General features: G+C 42.4%; 1 protein-coding gene across 2 annotated transcripts in view; it reads left to right on the forward strand.

Annotated features, from left to right (window-relative positions):
* trub1 (TruB pseudouridine (psi) synthase family member 1) overlaps window positions 1–6,895 on the forward strand; it is an 82,269-nt gene extending 75,374 nt beyond the window's left edge. For both annotated transcript variants that reach the window (XM_068052963.1, XM_068052964.1), the window contains exon 8: window positions 77–6,895. In XM_068052963.1, coding sequence (XP_067909064.1) covers window positions 77–279 — 203 coding nt within the window. In that variant the 3' untranslated portion in view covers window positions 280–6,895. The remainder of the gene's footprint in view (window positions 1–76) is intronic.
* The last annotated feature ends 7,874 nt before the right edge of the window (window positions 6,896–14,769 follow it).

Here is a 14,769-nt window from a genome sequence, read left to right on the forward strand (position 1 = left end):
CAGTTTTTCCCCCTGTTGGAGCAATTTCCATGAAATACTATGTCACATATTAATACAAATATTTTATTATTCTTAGATCTTTCTTCATGTGCTCATGTAAAGGAGTTGATCAGAACCAAACAGGGTCCATTTGCATTGGATGAACATGCACTTCAAGAGGAAAAATGGACAATAGATGAAATAGTAAAAGCTATAGAGTCCTGCACGCAGTTAGTTCCATCTGAAGTGGTGTGCAAGAAATTGAAGACAAACTTACTCTCTCAAACTCTGAACAAGTAAAGGAAGCTGTTTGATATCAAATGCATTTCTTAATGGAAAGAAACGAAAGTAAGGAATACAAGTAATCTGAATTATTCTGCTGTTCTCTTTGAATAATGGTACAGTGAAAGCATATGCTCACTTTGAAAATGCCAAAACTGTTGAGCCTTTGTGTTGCCCAATTAATCTTAACCAGCTTTACAGTTTAAAGCTGTTGCTCCTCAGATGGACTTTGTCAACAAGGAAGGTTCAGCCATCCATGAGACTTTACTCTGTTGAAATGGTCATAATGCATAATTCTCCCCTTGCTCATGATATGAATAAGCCTTTAATAATTAGGCAGTAACAGGTGAATAGAAACTTCAATGAACCTACTGCTGAAGCTGTATGATTTGGTTAATAATTGATAAATTTATTTGCTGTGCATTGGTAATTTATAACTCTGTTCCTATTATTCTATCAGAACATACAGGACCTTTTCCTGCAACTCTGCACCTCAGGTATGAGATGTATGTTAATGAGGAGGAAGATATTACAGTGATGGCCAAGTTCATCATAAATGACCCCTTCACTAACTCAGGCAATTCATCCCTACATCAGGGGCGGCGCAGTGGTTAGCACCGCAGCCTCTCAGCTCCAGGGACCTGGGTTCAATTCTGGGTAGTGCCTGTGTGGAGTTTGCAAGTTCTCCCTGTGTCTGCGTGGGTTTCCTCTGGGTGCTCCGGTTTCCTCCCACAGCCAAAAGACTTGCAGGTTGATAGGTAAATTGGCCATTATAAATTGCCCCTAGTATAGGTAGGTGGTAGGGGAATATAGGGACGGATGTGGTAGGAATATGGGATTAGTGTAGGATTAGTGTTAATGGTCGGCACAGACTCGGTGGGCCGAAGGACCTGTTTCAGTGCTGTATCTCTAAATAAAAAAAAATAAAAATATTTTTAATGCATAAAATGTCTAATGTGGGTCTGGCATGTCCAGCCAGTCAGATTCTGTTACAAATACAAAACATATTTTTAAACAAGAAATTGGTTACAATCCTTAAGTCTGAAATGTACAAGGCATTACAGCTATCCTGTGACAATAGTTTCTGAATAACTGCAATTATCTGAATTTGTTTCAAGACCATTAGCCTTACAAGGACAGGCTAAGTTAGCAGCTCAATATCACAATCCGCTGTTACTCCCAGACTATCTTTTTCAGTAACGCTATGGAAGATCCTATAGTTACTCAAAATATTGAATGGCTTTGTGATGAATTTTCAGATATTTTCGAGGATATCCAATAAGGTTTTGAGCCATTGCATGTCTAGCTTTGCAGCTCAGTCTGGCCATCCATATTCTAAATGAATAGAAATAAAGCCATTTCTGATGCAGAGCAGCAACCATCACCTTGGCCAAACTGGGTTTCTTGCAAGTTTATAAACACCCACAGCGTAATAGAGAAATTACTATTTTGGAACAGTGCTGAAAAGTCTTGAGCAATCCCAGCAGGGGGTAGCTGCTGTTGAGTTAAAGACTTACTGCAATACTTGTAATATGTCTTGAATCTCTGCAGTAAAAAGATACCATTCGTTACAATACATCAGTTTAATGCAAAACTTCTCCATTTAAGGTGTGGGACTTCAGGGATCCAAATTGCAACTCTTTTTAAAATAATTTCTTTAAAGGTTTTAAATTGAAGAAATGTTTTAAAATTTGAGGGGCTTAGACTGTTTGGATATTGGAGCCTTTTGCAAATCCTGTATCTTGGGTGTTGAAATATGTTAAATCTGATTTGTCCAAAGATAAGAGAGCATGTGATAAATTACCTTCAAATACTGAAGTATGCCAATTACGTAAACAGTTTCTTGTGATCAGATCTAATAATCCTTTTAACTGGTGTTTTAAAAAATATTTTGGCAGAGTAGTATGATATGCAGATCAGTTATTTAAGCAGTACTGTTTTTCTACTTTTGTTAATCTTCTATTGTCTCACCAAGTAACCCGATGTTGCAGCAGTCACATTGCCATAATTATTTTGGGACATTAAGATCCACCTCTTCAATAAAGTGGAGTAGAAATTAGTCCCAATATCATCAATTTGTTAACTTCTGTTGAAGCTTTACGTCTCGCACTCATCGGGACAGATGCAAGAATGCTAAATTTCAAAGGAAGCAATAATCTTATTCTGCATGAGAAAAGGAAGCTGATTGGCTGGAAAGTTGACTCTGGTCGAGGTTTTGCCATGGAGAATGCACCAGGGAACTACTGTTACCCAAATTAAAATGATTTGAACTTTTGGTCGAATCGGTAGCATTAATCCATTTTCAGGCGATCTATTAAACTGCAGCAGCTGAGAAATCAGGAGTATAATCTCAAAGGAACTATTATAATTTGCAAAGTATTTAACTAGATCAAGATGGTCAAGAAGGCAGGATGCTGTTGATCAAAATGTCCATCACTATTAAGTTAATACAGAATGCTGTTGAGGCTACAGAGGTTTAGGCTGGAGATGTTTTTCCTGGTAGTCACCAGGAAATTGAGAAAGTCACCATCCTACTGCTAACTTCCTAATTAATTTTTTTTTAATGTATTCATTCATGGGATGTGGGCATCGCTGGCTAGGCCAGCATTTATTGCCCATCCCTAATTGCCCTAGCGAAGGTGGTGGTGAGCTGCCTTCTTGAACTACTGCAGTCCATGTGAGGTAGGTAGACCCACAGTGCTGTTAGGAAGGGAGTTCCGGGATTTTGACCCAGCGATAGTGAAGGAACAGCGATATAGTTCCAAGTCAGGATGGTGTGTGGTTTGGAGGGGAATTTTAAGGTGGTGGTGTTCCCATGCATTTGCTGACCTTGTCCTTCTAGTTGGTAGAGGTTGTGGGTTTGGGAGGTGCTGTCTAAGGAGCCTTGGTGCATTGCTGCAGTGCATCTTGCAGATGGTACACACTGCTGCCACTGTGCTTCGGTGGTGGAGGGAGTGAATGTTTGTGGATGGGGTGCCAATCAAGCAGGCTGCTTTGTCCTGGATGGTGTCGAGCTTCTAGAGTGTTGTTGGAGCTGCACCCATCCAGGCAAGTGGAGAGTATTCCATCACACTCCTGACTTGTGCCTTGTCGATGGTGGACAGGCTTTGGGGAGTCAGGAGGTGAGTTACTGACCACAGGATTTCCTAGCCTCTGACCTCCTCTTGTAGCCACGGTATTTATATGGATACTCCAGTTCAGTTTCTGGTTAATGGTAGCTCCTAGGATGTTGATAGTGGGGGAATTCAGCGAATGTCAAGGGGAGATGGTTAGATTCTCTCTTGTTGGCGATGCTCATTGCCCGGCACTTGTGTTGCGCAAATGTCACTTGCCACTTATCAGCCCAAGCCTGGATATTGTCCAGGACTTGCTGCACTTCTACACGGACTGCTTCAGTATCTGAGGAGTCGCGAATGGTGCTGAATATTGTGCAATCATCAGAGAACATCCCCACTTCTGACCTTATGATTGAAGGAAGGTCATTGATGAAGCAGCCGAAGATGTTTGGGCCAAGGGCACTACTACCCTGAGGAACTCCTGCAGTAATGTCCTGGAGCTGAGACGATTGCCCTCCAACAACCACAACTGTCTTCCTTTGCGCTAGGTATGAGTCCAACCAGCATCATGATGCCATACTCAGTCAAATGCTGCCTTGAGGTCAAGGGCAGTCACTCTCACCTCACTTGTGCCCCCTGTTTTGAACCCTTAAGGTACAATGTCCTTGGATCGATTTACTTCATGCATGTGAAACCAACCAGTTGAGGGTAGTAATTCTTTATTTTCATGGGATGTGGGCGTTGCCGGTAAGGTCAGCATTTGTTGCCCATCTCTAATTGCCCTTGAACTGAGTGGCTTGCTGGGTCATTTCCGAGGACAGTTAAGGGTCAACCATATTGCTGTGGGTCTAGAGTCACATGTAGACCAGACCAGGTAAGGATGGCATATTTCATTCTGTAAAGGACATTAGTGAGCCAGATGTATTTTGACGACAATTGATAGTTTCATTGCACCATCAATGCCAGATTTTATTAATTTGCATTCCACCAGCTGCTGTGGTGGGATTTGAGCCTGTGCTCCCAGGGCATTAGCCTGGATCTCTGAATTACTTGTCCAGTGATGTTACCACTAAGCCACTGTCTTGACAAGTTCACTCGGGGATGGTTTTAGAACAAATTAACTCATGAACTTGACTGCTGCAACCTCCCTGCCTAACTGTTTGCAACCTTGATTTCATAGTTGACCCCGAGATAAGCTTTTGATAAGGTCCCGCATGGGAGATTGGTTAAGAAGGTAAGAGCCCATGGGATCCAGGGTAATTTGGTAAATTGGATCCAAAATTGGCTTAGTGGCTGGAGGCAGAGGGTGATGGTTGAGGGTTGTTTTTCTGAGTGGAAGCCTGTGACCAGTGGTGTACCACAGGAATCTGTGCTGGGACCCTTGCAGTTTGTAGTGTACATTAATAATTTAGATGTGAATATGGGAGGTATGATCAGTAAGTTCGCAGATGACACGAAAATTGGTGGCGTTGTAAATAGTGAGGAGGAAAGCCTTAGATTACAGGACGATAAAGATGGGCAGAGCAGTGGCAAATGGAATTTAATCCTGAGAAGTGTGAGGTGATGCATTTTGGGAGGACTAACAAGACAAAGGAATATACAATGGGTGGTCGGACCCTAGGAAGTACAAGAGGGTCAGAGGGACCTTGGTGTACTTGTCCATAGATCACTGAAGGCAGCAGCACAGGTAGATAAGGTGGTTAGGAAGGCATATGGGATACTTGCCTTTATTAGCTAAGGCATAGAATATAAGAGCAGGGCGGTTATAATGGAGCTGTATAAAACGCTAGTTAGGCCACAGCTGGAGTACTGTGTACAGTTCTGGGCCACCACACTATAGGAAGGATGTGATTGCACTGGAGAGTGTGGAGACGATTTCACCAGGATGTTGCCTGGGCTGGAGCATTTCAGTTGTGAAGAGAGACTGGATAGGCTAGGTTGTTTTCCTTAGAGCAGAGAAGGCTGAGGGGGGGGACCTGATTGAGGTATACAAAATTATGAGGGACATAGATAGGAAGAAACTTTTTCCCTTAGTGGAGGGGTGAATAACCAGGGGACATAGATTTTAAGGTAAGGGGCAGGAGGTTTAGAAGGGATTTGAGGAAAAAACTTTCACCCAGAGGGTGGTTGGAATCTGGAACACACTGCCTGAAGGGGTGGTAGAGGCAGGAACCCTCATAGCATTTAAGAAGTATTTTGATGAGCACTTGAAATGCCATAGCATACAAGGATATGGGCCAAGTGCTGGAAAATGGGATTAGAATAGATAGGTGCTTGATGGCCAGCATGGACACGAAGGGCCTGTTTCTGTGCTGTATAACTCTAAGCTTCTTTTATGTCGCATTTATGTCAACATTACCACCTCCTGTTTCCACCTCTCTAGCATCACCCGACTCTGCCCCTGACTCAGCTCATCTGCTAAAACCTTATCTATGTCTTTGTTGCCTCTAGACTTAACTAATGCACTTCTGGCCGGCCTCCCAAATTCTACGCTCTGTAAACTTGAGGTCATCCAAAACTCTGTTCCCCATGTCCTTACTCGCACAAAGTCCCTTTCGCCCATCATCCTTCTGCTCGATGATCTACGTTGGCTCTCCGTTAAGTAAAACCTCCATTTTAAAATTCTCATAATTGCTTTCAGATCCCTCCATGGTCTTGCCCCTTCCTATCTTTGTAATCTCCTCCAGCCCTAAAACCCTCTAATATCTGCATTCCTCTACTTCAAGCCTCTTAAGCATCAGTGATTCTAATTGCTCTATCATTTGGTGGCCGTGCCTTCAGCTGCCTAGGCCCTAAGCTCTGAAATTCCTTCCCTAAACCTCTTTTGCTTCTTTATCTCTCTCTTTTTCTTCTTGTAAGCCGCTCCTTAAAACCTACTTCTTTGACCATTCATTTGGTTATCTGTCCAAATCTTGCCTTATGTGACTGTCATATTTTGCTTTAGCACTCCTGTTAAGTGCCTTGGGATGCTTTATTATGGTACGATTGGTTGGCATTGTTCCATCTACAAAAGATGGACATGCAGCCAACAATCCGTTTAAGTGCGGTGTCTCCTTGGTGCACCTTTGCTGATGGCTGTGAAGGTCAATTCTTGAGAGGCAGTTTCTGACACAAGTGCTGCACGTGAAGCTGCCAAGTGATGCTGAGAGTTGTTTTTGACATTGGCGCCTGTTGCCAAGCTGCTGTAGCAACTAGTTGTCGTGGTAGTGTAGTGTACACGACGGGCCGAAGGGCCTGTTTCTGTGCTGTATCACTCTATGACCCTAGTCCACAGGATGTGTCACCATTTCCCTCTTTCGCCAGCTAGTGACTCACAGGTAGAGGCCTGCTTTTGGTCGGGAAAAAGAACCCGACTGAACCACAGCAGACCTGAGCCCGACCCGCCACTTCTCGACCCAACCTGAGCCCGACTCAACCATCACTTTACTTACCTTCCCACTGGGAAGCTCCACCGAGCTGCAGTGCATGCACAATGACGTCATAGTGATGTCATCGCGCACTGTGCAGACTCTGTTTCGTCCCGGATTCCCAGCTCGGGTAAGTTTTTTTTTCTCTACTTTTAATACTTACCGGCAGAGCACTTACCGTGTGTGTCAGGCCCGACCTGACCCGACTCCGCCTGACCTGACCCGAACCCGACACATGTTGTCGGGTTCGGGTCGGGTAGCAGGCCTCTACTCCCAGGTGGATAGTTGACATTTAAGGCCTTCATGTCACGCTTGCAAGCATCCTTGATGCGGAGCTTTGGGTGCCCCACTGGTCGTCTGGCCCCAGCTACCTTACCATACAGAAGGTCTTTGGGTATGCAAAATACTTGTGGTCATTGTGTTAGTCATCTGAGAGGTTGTTTTTTTCCATCAAGTTACTTCGTTCAGTCCCTAATTGTTGTGAAAAGATATTGTTTAAATGCATGGCTCCACCCAATCTTTTGATCTCTCTTTCTATTCGTGAACTTAGCTTTTGGTTCCCTTTCAGCTTGGAGTATTGTTTTGGAATCCCTTGGTGTGGTGCAATTGTTATTTTTAAGTGCAAAAAAACTATTAATTATTTATAATTTCATCATGATTCAAATATCCAGCAGTTCAGATTGCCTGAAGATATGCAAACAGATTACGCTATTTTAGTAATTCAATAAAATTGCAATATACAAATATAACTCTGTTGCTTTATTTTGAAACACACTCACCTATTATCCATTAATCAGTGTGAAAATTACCTGTGCAATAATCTGCTTAAAAATGGTGAGGATTCCCACTGTCCCTTCAGGGTGCAAAGAAGGCAGTGCATTATCTTGTTGCGTGCTTTGTAGCCTGTTTGAAACCAGACTGAACAATACATCCAATCTTGTAATGCATGATATGGAATGTTTCCCAACAAAACTGCACCAAGAGTGGAAAAGACTGTAGTGTTACTGTTCTGTGTTAAATATACATGATCACTCTTCAGATAAAGCTAACTGGCTGCAAAGGTGCACTCACTGTCTTACTTGTCTGCTCACATCAGTTATTCTTTCAGCAACAACTGAAATATTCATAGTCACGGTAAATTCAGAGGTTTATTGGATATTACCTGGAATCTAAGTTTTTAAAAAAAAAACCTAAGCTGGAGCAGATATGAAACGGTTGAAGTTATTAAGTAGAATGAGTGCCGTGTAACCCTACTAATATTGAATAAGATTATTCAGATATTTTATTTTTAGTGTTATTGACTTCTACTTTGAACTGCATAACATTTGGTCCAGACAAAATCATTTGCCCCAACTTTTTTGTTATCTTCCCAGTTAGAACAACACGCTGGAAAATAACCTCCCTCTATAGGAGCATCTGTCAACCACTTGTTTAAATAAGTTATTGCATTTTGTAACCTTTTTTGTTGTAATAAAGCATTTCTGAACTAAGAAAACAAAACAATCCTTTGAAAACTTATCAACAAGCTTGACTGCATTTAATGTGTTCATTGTGAGAAAATGTGTTTTGTAAGTAAAAGGGAAAGTTGTGCATTATTCCAACTGAAAGATTGACGGGGCATCTGCTAGTGTAGTTCACTTTTAAAGAGCATTAAATTAATGCAGCATTTTTTTTTACTTAATGGTATGCATTTTTACTCCAATTTTTGTGATGCTTCAAGTGTCATGGCAGAATCTTTTACAAATTGCATTCATTTACTTTTTCTCATGCTTCTATCTGTGCTACCTTCTTACCTCTTAACTATTAAGATCTCTGAAATCTTAACAGGTAACGATGACTTCTCATTTTTTAAAATGGCACTTGCTTTCTGAATCTGCCATGGCGAACTGTTTGAGATTCTCTTGAACTAACAATCTGAATCCTCTACAAGTTCTCTGTTTTGTGCAAATAGTAAACATGTTTGTAACAAAATGTTACAAGATTTTTCTGCTACCCCATTTAAAAAATCAAGTTAAACACTCAAATAAGAATGCTTTTTGTTTGGGCTGGAGTGCAGGGTTAATAGGGGGGGTTAGTAGGGAATGAGAAAAATTTGGTGAAGCTGAAGATCAGATAAGCATTTGAACAATTTGCAAATCATTTTCTATCCAAAAACAAATTTGACTGCACCAGCAATTATGCTAATTTTTGTTGTCAGGTTAATGTCAGCACTTCCCCACTAAACATGATCATTGGGTGAATCAGCTGTGAGCTTTTAATCTCATCTGTCACTGAAATGTGCACCTATATATTTGTGTTGTAAAATCTAGCTTTTACAAATCACTTTGATATCATTTTTACATTCTCATTCAGGTGTAAGATTTTCTCCTTTTATTGAAGTTGAGATTGTGTTAAAATCTGAGCTTCTGTTTAATACAATAGAATTCTCCCTGCAAGTATGGCAGAAGAATGAACGATGGAGGATTATGCCATCCAAAGCATAATTAAGCTTCAATCAAAGACTTGTACTTCAAACAAAAGCAAATGAGGGTTAAAGTTTAGGTTGATTACCGTTCCTCAGAACTGGAAAATTCAACAGTTTTTAAGCAACTGCAGAGCCAGGGATGAATGAAATAGTTGGGTGGGGGGTGGGGGGAGGGCGGGGGTGGTGGCGGGGGGTGCGGTGCTAAGATAGGAAAGAATAAATGGGCATTATGAATGTGATTGGTTACTTAGGCACTTCACAGCCTTTGGGCCTTAACATTGAGTTCAACTTTAGGTCATAGTCACTGCTCCCAATTTACCTGGCAGTGCAAATGCTGGTAACGGTTCCCCTGTGACCATTTATACCTCCTCGGAACACTTTTTCAGTCTTGTGATGTGTGCATCACTCACAAGGCCAGCATTTATTGCTCTCAAGAAGGTGATGGTCAGCCACCTTCTTGAACCACTGTAGCCCATGTGGTGTAGCTACAACCACAGTGCTGTTAGGAAGGGAGTTCCAGAATTTTGACCCAGCCACAGTGACGGAATGGTGATATAGTTCCAAGTCAGGATTGTGTGTGACTGGGAACTTGCAGGTGGTGTTCCTATTGCACCCGCTGTCCTTGTTTTGGGTGGTAGAGGTCGTGGGTTTGGAAGGAGCCTTGGCAAGTTGCTGCTGTGAACTTGTAGATGGTACACGCTACTGCCATTGTGTGTCTGTGATGGAGGAAGTATATGTTGCAGGTGGTGGATGGCGTGCTGAACAAGCGGGCTGCCTTGTCCTGGATAGTATCGAACTGCTTGATTGTTGTTGGAGCTGCACTCTTACTTGCCATTTATCAACCCAAGTCTAAATGTTGGCAGGGTCTTGCTGCATGTGGAGGATAAGTTGTGAATGGAATGAACACTACACAGTCATCAGCGAATGTCCCTACTTCTGACCTTTATAATTGAGGCAATGGCATTGTTAAAGCAGCTTCAGATGGTTGGGCCTAGGACACTGCCCTGACTAACACCTGCAGCATTGTCCTGAAGCTGAGATGATTGGCCTTTAACAACCACAACCATCTTCCTTTGTGCTCCAGCCAGGTTACCCCATATTCCCATTGACTTCCATCTTACTAGGGCTTCTTGAAGTCACGTTCAGTCAAATGCTGCCTTGATGTAAAAGGCATTCACTTTCATCTCACCTTGTTTCTTTACTTATCCCATTATCCCTTTACTTATCCCTTTTGCCTTGCATCACCATTTTGTCCTTTTAAAAACTCCTGTCTTCCATCTATCACAGACCTTTCTCTCGGTCTCATCCTTGTTTTCATATCTCTCCATGGCCTCTCCCCTCCCCATCTCTGAAGCCTCCTCCAGCCTACAAACCTCTGAGATTTCTGTGCTCCTCTAATTCAAACCATGCACATCCATGATTTTAATCGCTTCACTATTGGTGGGTGTGTCTTCAGCTGCCAAGTCTCTAAGTGTTGCGATTCCCTCCCTAAACTCCTTTTTAAGATGCCCCTTTAAACCTGCATCTTTGACCAAGTTTTTGCTCATCTCCCTAAAATTCCCCGTGACTGGCTTGGTGTCATATTTTGTTAACGTTCCTCCAAGGTGCCTTGGGATGCTTTGCTATGTAAAGGCACTGTATAATTGCAAATTGTTCTTTCCCTCCTTCCTTCCACCCCCCCGCCATCCCACATTTTCCTGGCACTGCACTTAAAATATGTTAACAATCATAGAATGGTTACAGCACAAAAGGAGACCATTCGCCCTGTCATGTCTGTGCCGGCACTCTTCAAGATCAACTCAGCTCGTCCCACTCCCCTGCCCTTTCCCCATAGCTCTGCAAATTTTCTCTTCAGGTGCTTATCCAGTTCTCTTTAGAAAGTCACGATTGAATCTGCCTCCATCACACTGCGACAATACATTCCAGATCCGAACCACTCGCATAAAATATTCCTCATGTCACTATTGGTTCTTTTGCCAATCACCTTAAATCAGTGTCTTCTGATTCTTGACCCTTCTGCCAATGACAACAGTTTATCTACACTGTCCAGACACCTTATGATTTTGAACACTTCTATCAGATCTCCTCCTAACCTTCTCTCTCTAAGAAGAAACCCCCAGCTACTCCAATCTATCCAAGTAACTTCTCTCATCCCTGGAACCGTTTTCTGCACCATCGCCACTGCCTTCACATCCTTCCTAAAGTGTGGTGCCCAGAAGTGAACACAGTACTCCAGTTGAGGCCAAACCAGTGTTTGATGTTATGCGACATTGGCACCAGCTTTGAGCAAGGTAGAAGCTATTTTATTTCCAAAGATGGGCTGCAGGAAGGGAGCTAATGAACTGGCAAAATGGACAAATGAAACGAAGAAGCAAGGGAAAGCAGGGAATATACGTATAGGTAGGGTAGAATTAGATGAGGTAAAAATACAACTAAAGAATTTAGCGAGATGGTATTCAAATGGAGTAAAGGGAGAAGAAAATGAAAACCAAATACATCCAATTATAAAGCAGGAAAAAGACTGGTAAAGAAACAAGATGTATTGGCTTTCACAAAAAGAAATAATGGAATAAGTGGCTTTACATATAAACCAAAAAAGATAGTCACAGGTTGCAGAGCTGAGCATGTGGGAAATAAATTAGGGGAAATAGAACCAATTATGTAACAGTGTTATTAAATTTGTATCTTCCTATCAAACTTGGCTGCAAACTGGACAGAAATGGAAAATACACATCCTCTGCTCCTCTTTGAATTGTGCTATGGGATTTTTTATATCCAGATGAAAAGATATTGGTTTAAGGTCTCGCCCAAGGACAGCAGCAAAGCACTCTCTTTCAGTCAGTTATGTGCTCAAGTCTCTAAAGTGGGCCTTGACTCTACATCTTTGATTCAGAGTATTACCACTGAACCAATACTGACATTCAAGGAATTGAGGCTAAATACACTGAATATAGCAGCAGCAACAATTTAAAGATTAATAAGAGTTGTATTCACCAATTAGAAAAAAATGTGCATTTATATAAAATAATTATAGGAAATGCTGGATACACTCAGCTGATGATGGAAACACTCTCAGGAATGAAACTCCTGAGAGAGAGGTTAGATCTGGTTAGCTCAGTGATTACTGACTTGTAAAAATGAAGTTGGATTGTTTGGTACTTTCAATGTTATCACGAGTAGGAGATATTAGATTGCATTTCATGGCAATATCTGTTCTATTTAGTCCTGTGTTTTCAACTTCTTGGTTACCAGTTGCCGCCTCCTCACACTCTCCTGATACATACTCTCGTAATAGATGTGCGAGATTATAGAATTTAGGGTTTCATTATTGTGAGCTCAACAACATGTTGTCTTACTGGACATTAAGCAGTAAAGGTAACAACCTCCTGTTTATAAGGGATGCAGGATGCTTTATTGGAGAAATCAGCAACACTTATCCAAGAGAATATCTAGTGCAAATCCCAAATTTATAATCACTTTTCACATCTCGTGTTGTTCCAAAGTGCTTCATAGACAATGAGATAATCTTGAAGGAATAGTCACTGTGGTTTTGTAGGAGAATATAGGTGTGAATTTGCATACAGCAGGGTTCCACAAATAGCAATGAAATGAATAATTGGTTACTTTGTTTAAATAGCAGGGGTTGAGAATGGAATGTTGATCAGGACTTGGGGAGAACAATTGGATTCTGCTGATGACTGCAGCATGCCATTCTTCTCTCTAATCAGGTCTCATCTTCATCAGCTTTTTGTTGTCTTCCTCCAAGTTATTCACTCATGCGGCCAATTTTCTGTGCAGAAAGTGTGGCATACAGCAGGAAACAATCGTAGATAATAAAAACAAGAAATGTTGGAAATACTCAGCAGATCTGGCAGCATCTGTGGAGAGAGAAGCAGAGTTAACGTTTCAGGTCAGTGACCCTTCTTCAGAACTGACAAATATTAGAAATGTAAAAGATTTTAAGCAAGTAAAGTGGGGTGGGTGGTGGTGGGCAAGAGATAACAAAAGAGATGTTGATAGGACAAGATCACAGAGAATAACTGACCAGAAGGTCATGGAGCAAAGGCAAATGGTAGGTTAATGGTGTGGTGAAAGATAAAGCGTTAGTGCACAGATGGTGTTAATGGGCAGAAAAATGAACAGCCCCAGCCCAAAGCTCAAACATGAAAAAAACAGTGGGCAGGTACATGGTAAGAAAAATGAATGATCAAACAAACTAAATTAAAATTAAAAGAAAAAAGTCACTGAAAATAATATATCGGGGGGGGTGGGGGGAGGCGGCCTGTCATGCTTTGAAATTGTTGAACTCAATGTTCAGTCCGGCAGCCTGTAGCGTGCCTAATCGATAAATGAGATGCTGTTCCTTGAGCTTGCGTTGATGTTCACTGGAACACTGCAGCAAGCCCAGGACAGATATGTGGACATGAGAGTAGGGGGGAGTGTTGAAATGGCAAGCAACCTGAAACTCGGGGTCATGCTTTCAGACTGAGTGGAGGTGTTCTGCAAAGCGGTCAACCAATCTGCGTTTGGTCTCCAATGTAGAGGAGACCACATTGTGAGCAGCGAATACAGTATACTACATTGAAAGAAGTACAAGTAAATCGCTGCTTCATCTGAAAGGAGTGTTTGGGGCCATGGATAGTGAGGAGACAGGAGGTAAAAGCGCAGGTATTACACCTGCGATTGCATAGAAAGGTGCTGTGGGAAGGGGATGAGGTGTTGGGTAATGGAGGAGTGGACCAGGGTGTGAAGAAGTATAGTCAAGGTAGCTGCGGGGGTTGGTGGGCTTATAATGAATATTAATGGACAACCTAACCCCAGAGATGGAGACAGAGAAGTCGAGGAAAGGAAGGGAAGTGTCAGTGATGGACCATGTAAAGGTGAGAAAAGGGTGGAAATTGGAAGCAAAGTTGCTAATGTTTTCCAGTTCAGGGTGGGAGCAGGAAACGGCACCGATACAGTCATCAATGTACTGGAAAAAGAGTTGGGGGAGGGAGCCTGAGTAGGACTGGAACAAGACATGTTAGACACATCTCACAAAAAGACAGGCATAACGAGGACCCATGCAACCTCTTTTACTTGAAGGAAGTGAATGGAGTTGAAGGAGAAGTTGTTTAATGTGAGAACAAGTTCAGCCAAGTGGAGCAGGGTGGTGGTAGATGGGGACTGGTTGGACCTCTCTTCAAGGAAGATGCGGAGAGCCCTCAAACCGTCCTAGTGGGGGATGGAAGTGTAGAGAGATTGGACGTCCATAGTGAAGAGGAGGCGGTTGGGACCAGGAAACTAGAAATTGTTAAAATGATGCAGGACGTCAGAAGAGTCACGGATGTAGGTGGGAAGAGACTGGACTGGGGAGAAAAGGTAGAGTCAAGATGGGAAGAAATAAGTTCAGTGGGGCAGGAACAGGCAGAGACAATGGGTCTGCCAGCACAGTCCTGTTTGTGGATTTTAGGAAGGAGGTAGAAGCAGGCTGTCCGGGGATGCAGGACTATGAGGTTGGAAGCTGTAGAGGGAAGATGTTTGCTGGGTTATGTTGTAGAGGTCCAAGTAATGGAGTCACTATTTCCATTTTGACCTCAGC

Source organism: Heterodontus francisci, chromosome 20 (genome assembly GCF_036365525.1).
Source record: "Heterodontus francisci isolate sHetFra1 chromosome 20, sHetFra1.hap1, whole genome shotgun sequence".
In the NCBI taxonomy this organism is placed as follows: Eukaryota; Metazoa; Chordata; class Chondrichthyes; order Heterodontiformes; family Heterodontidae; genus Heterodontus; species Heterodontus francisci.